General features: G+C 64.4%; 1 protein-coding gene across 1 annotated transcript in view; it reads left to right on the forward strand.

Moving 5' to 3' along the window:
- Positions 1-3359, forward strand: part of ADGRB2 (adhesion G protein-coupled receptor B2) — a 19574-nt gene that overhangs the window by 9034 nt on the left and 7181 nt on the right. The window contains exons 5-12 of the mRNA XM_029963053.1: positions 340-504; positions 585-686; positions 998-1104; positions 1763-1957; positions 2049-2117; positions 2232-2340; positions 2414-2560; positions 3315-3349. Of these exons, the coding sequence (XP_029818913.1) occupies positions 340-504; positions 585-686; positions 998-1104; positions 1763-1957; positions 2049-2117; positions 2232-2340; positions 2414-2560; positions 3315-3349 (929 nt within the window). The remainder of the gene's footprint in view (positions 1-339; positions 505-584; positions 687-997; positions 1105-1762; positions 1958-2048; positions 2118-2231; positions 2341-2413; positions 2561-3314; positions 3350-3359) is intronic.

The raw sequence follows: 3359 nt of genomic DNA on the forward strand, positions 1-3359 counted from the left end.
GGGGGCAGGCAGGCCGAAGGATGGACCACAGGGTCCTCGTCCAGTCCTTTGAGCCCCTCCTTGTCTCGTGGGAGGGGGGGGCGGCATCGGTGGCAGGCGCGAAGGGAGGTGGGCACGCCACGGGTGCCCGTGGATGCCGGTAGGGAACGGTGGGCATCTGCACCAGGATGCCAGTCTTGTCTGAAAGAGACTTAAATCGCTGATCCATGGATTTCATAGAACCCTGTGGGGTTTCGATCCATGGCGCGTGCGGCAGCGTCGGAGGTGCCCTGTCCCCGTCCCCGCGGGTGCCGCTCGCCGTGCAGAGCCGGGTGTCCCACAGTGTCCCCATCCCCACAGCAGACAGCAAGTGGGGTCCCTGGAACCACTGGAGCCTCTGCTCCAAGACCTGTGACACCGGCTGGCAGCGCCGCTTCCGCATGTGCGAGGGCACGGGCGTGCAGGGCTACCCCTGCGAGGGCACCGGCGAGGAGGTGAAGCCCTGCAATGAGAAGAAGTGCCCAGGTATGGGGTACCCCACACCCCGGTGCCCATCACCCCCATGTCTGGGCTGCTCCTGACCCCCCCCCACCTTCCATGCCCAGCCTACCATGAGATGTGCAAGGACGAGTACGTCATGCTGATGACCTGGAAGAAAACGGCTGCCGGGGAGATCATCTACAACAAATGCCCTCCTGATGCCACAGGTGAGGGGGGTGTGTGCCCCCAGACACTCCCACACTGGTGCAGGGAGGGGGGTGGGGGTGGCATTGGGGTCGAGCCACCTGGAGCAGAGCAGGGGCCAGCAGGTGGTTTGGGGTCCAGCATCCCCAAACCCCCCCAGCCTGGAGAAGGGCAGGGTGTGGGAGCTGACATCGGGTTTGAGCACCCCCAAACCCCAGAAGTGGTAGGTGGCATTAGGGTTGAGCACTCCCAAGCCCCCCTGGCCCTGGAGCAGGGCAGGGGGTGCCAGGAAGGTGGTTCCCATGCCAGCCCCAACCCCAAATCTCCCGTGCAGGGACTGCCAGCCGCCGGTGCCTGCTGAGCCCCCACGGGGTGGCCTACTGGGGTGTGCCCAGCTTCGCCCGCTGCATCTCCCACGAGTACCGATACTTGCATCTCTCAGTAGGTGCCCGCTCTGGCACGGACCCCTCTGCCCTCCCCTCCCTGTTCCCGGGGCTCTGCCCCATCCCTGGCATCCCAGCAGCTGCCTCCTTTCAACAGCTGGGCACTGTGTGGGGAAACTGAGGCAGGGGCTGGGGCGGGTCTCTCTCCTGTGTCCTTGGGAAATGGCTCTCGGGAGGGGAAGGGCCCCCCAGACCCCTGTGGAATCCCCCAGACCACCATGGGTTGGGAATAGGAACCCTATCCTGGAGCTGGGGGGGACACCCTGATCTGAGCTGTGTTCCCATGTCCTTAGAAAATGGCTCTTTGGATGAGAAGGATGCCCCCAGACTCCTGCGGATCCCTCACACCCCTGTGAACACTCCCAGACCCCCGTGGGCTTGGAATAGGGCTCCAACCCCAGAGCTGGAACAGGGACCACCATCCAAGTTATGCTCTCATGTCCTTGGGAAATGGCTTTTGGGATGGGAAGGACACCCCCAGGCCCCTATAATGGCCCCAGACTGCTGTGGAACCCCCCAGACCCCCGTGTCCCGCTGCTGCCCCAGTCAGTGCAATTATCAGCGTCCCCACTGCCTGGGCTTTGGGCATGAGGAGGGTCCTGGGGACACAGAGCGCTGCTGGGGTGAGTGACACGGGTGTCCCCACCCCGCCCAAGCTGCGGGAGCACCTGGCCAAGGGGCAGCGGGTGCTGGCAGGGGAGGGGATGTCGCAGGTGGTGCGGAGCCTCCTGGAGCTCATGGCCCGCAAGACCTACTACAGCGGGGACCTGCTCTTCTCCGTGGAGATCCTGCGCAACGTCACCGACACCTTCAAGAGGGCCACCTACACCCCGTCCTCCGAGGACGTGCAGGTAGCGGGCGGGGGGGCAGCGAGGGGATGCCCCGGGGAGGCGGCGGCGCTCGGTCCCCGCAGCCCAGCCCCGCTGAGCCCCGTCCCCGCAGCGCTTCTTCCAGGTGGTGAGCTACATGGTGGACGCCGAGAACCGGGACAAGTGGGAGGATGCCCAGCAGGTGAGTGGCACGGGGGGGGTGGGCGCAGCCAGGATGTCCCCACTGCCGGGATGTCCCCACTGCCGGGGTGTCCCCACCACCCCGGCGTCTCTGGAGCTGTTCCGCCTCCCGCAGGTCTCTCCTGGCTCCGTGCACCTGATGAAGGTGGTGGAGGACTTCATCCACCTGGTTGGGGACGCGCTGAAGGCTTTCCAGAGCTCCCTCATTGTCACGGACAACCTGGGTGAGCGGCAGGGTGGGCGCGGGGTCCCGGGGGGCTGCGGGGAGCCCGTGGTGACCCCGCTGTGCCCCGGCAGTGACCAGCATCCAGCGGGAGCCCGTCTCTGCCGTGTCCAGCGACATCAACTTCCCCATGAAGGGGCGGCGGGGCATGAAGGATTGGGCCCGCAGCTCCGAGGACAAGCTCTTCATCCCCAGGGAGGTGCTGAGCCTCGCCTCTGCCGGTGAGAGGGCACGCGTGTGTGCACGTGTGTTAACGTGTGTGCGGGGGGCTGAGCCTGGGGCTGGGTGGGAGCGGGCACGGGTGTGAACACACACGTGGGAGTGCACATCTGGTGCCGTGCACGTGTGTGTGAGCGTGCACACCTGGGACGGGGCACGTGTGTGAATATGTGTGAGCCTGCATGTGTGTGTGAACAGGTGTGAACATGCACATCTGGGAGTGTGCACGTGTGTGAATATGTGTGAGCCTGCACGTGGGAGTGCCCATCTGGGAATGTGCACACGTGTGAACGCGCACATCTGGGAGCCTGCATGTGTGTACATATGTGTGAACATGTACATGGGAGTGCACATCTGGTGCTGTGCACGTGTGTTATGCATTTGTGGCACAGCACACATTCAGACACAGGTTTGGGGTGCATACCCGGGCGTGGCATGCACGTGTGTGCAGGTGAACACGTGTGTGCTGGCGAACACGTGTGTGCTGGCATGTCTGGGGCTGTGCATGAGTGAGAGCACATCTGGAAGGATGAGCACATCTGGGAGCCCACATGTGTCAGCGTGCTGGTGGCGTGTCCATACGTGCCACGTGTGTGCTGGGGGGCCGCGTGTTCCTTCACACGCGTGTTCTCTCACGCGTGTGGTGCTGAGCACACGCATGTGGTGCTGAGCACACGCATGTGGTACTGAACACACGTGTGTGGTGCTGAGCACACGTGTGTGGTGCTGAGCACACGCGTGTGCCTCTCTCTGCAGAAGCGGACGAGTCGTCCCACTTTGTCATCGGGGCGGTGCTGTACC

Source organism: Manacus vitellinus, unplaced genomic scaffold (assembly GCF_001715985.3).
Source record: "Manacus vitellinus isolate BGI_N305 unplaced genomic scaffold, ASM171598v3 scaffold_52_pilon, whole genome shotgun sequence".
NCBI lineage: Eukaryota > Metazoa > Chordata > Aves > Passeriformes > Pipridae > Manacus > Manacus vitellinus.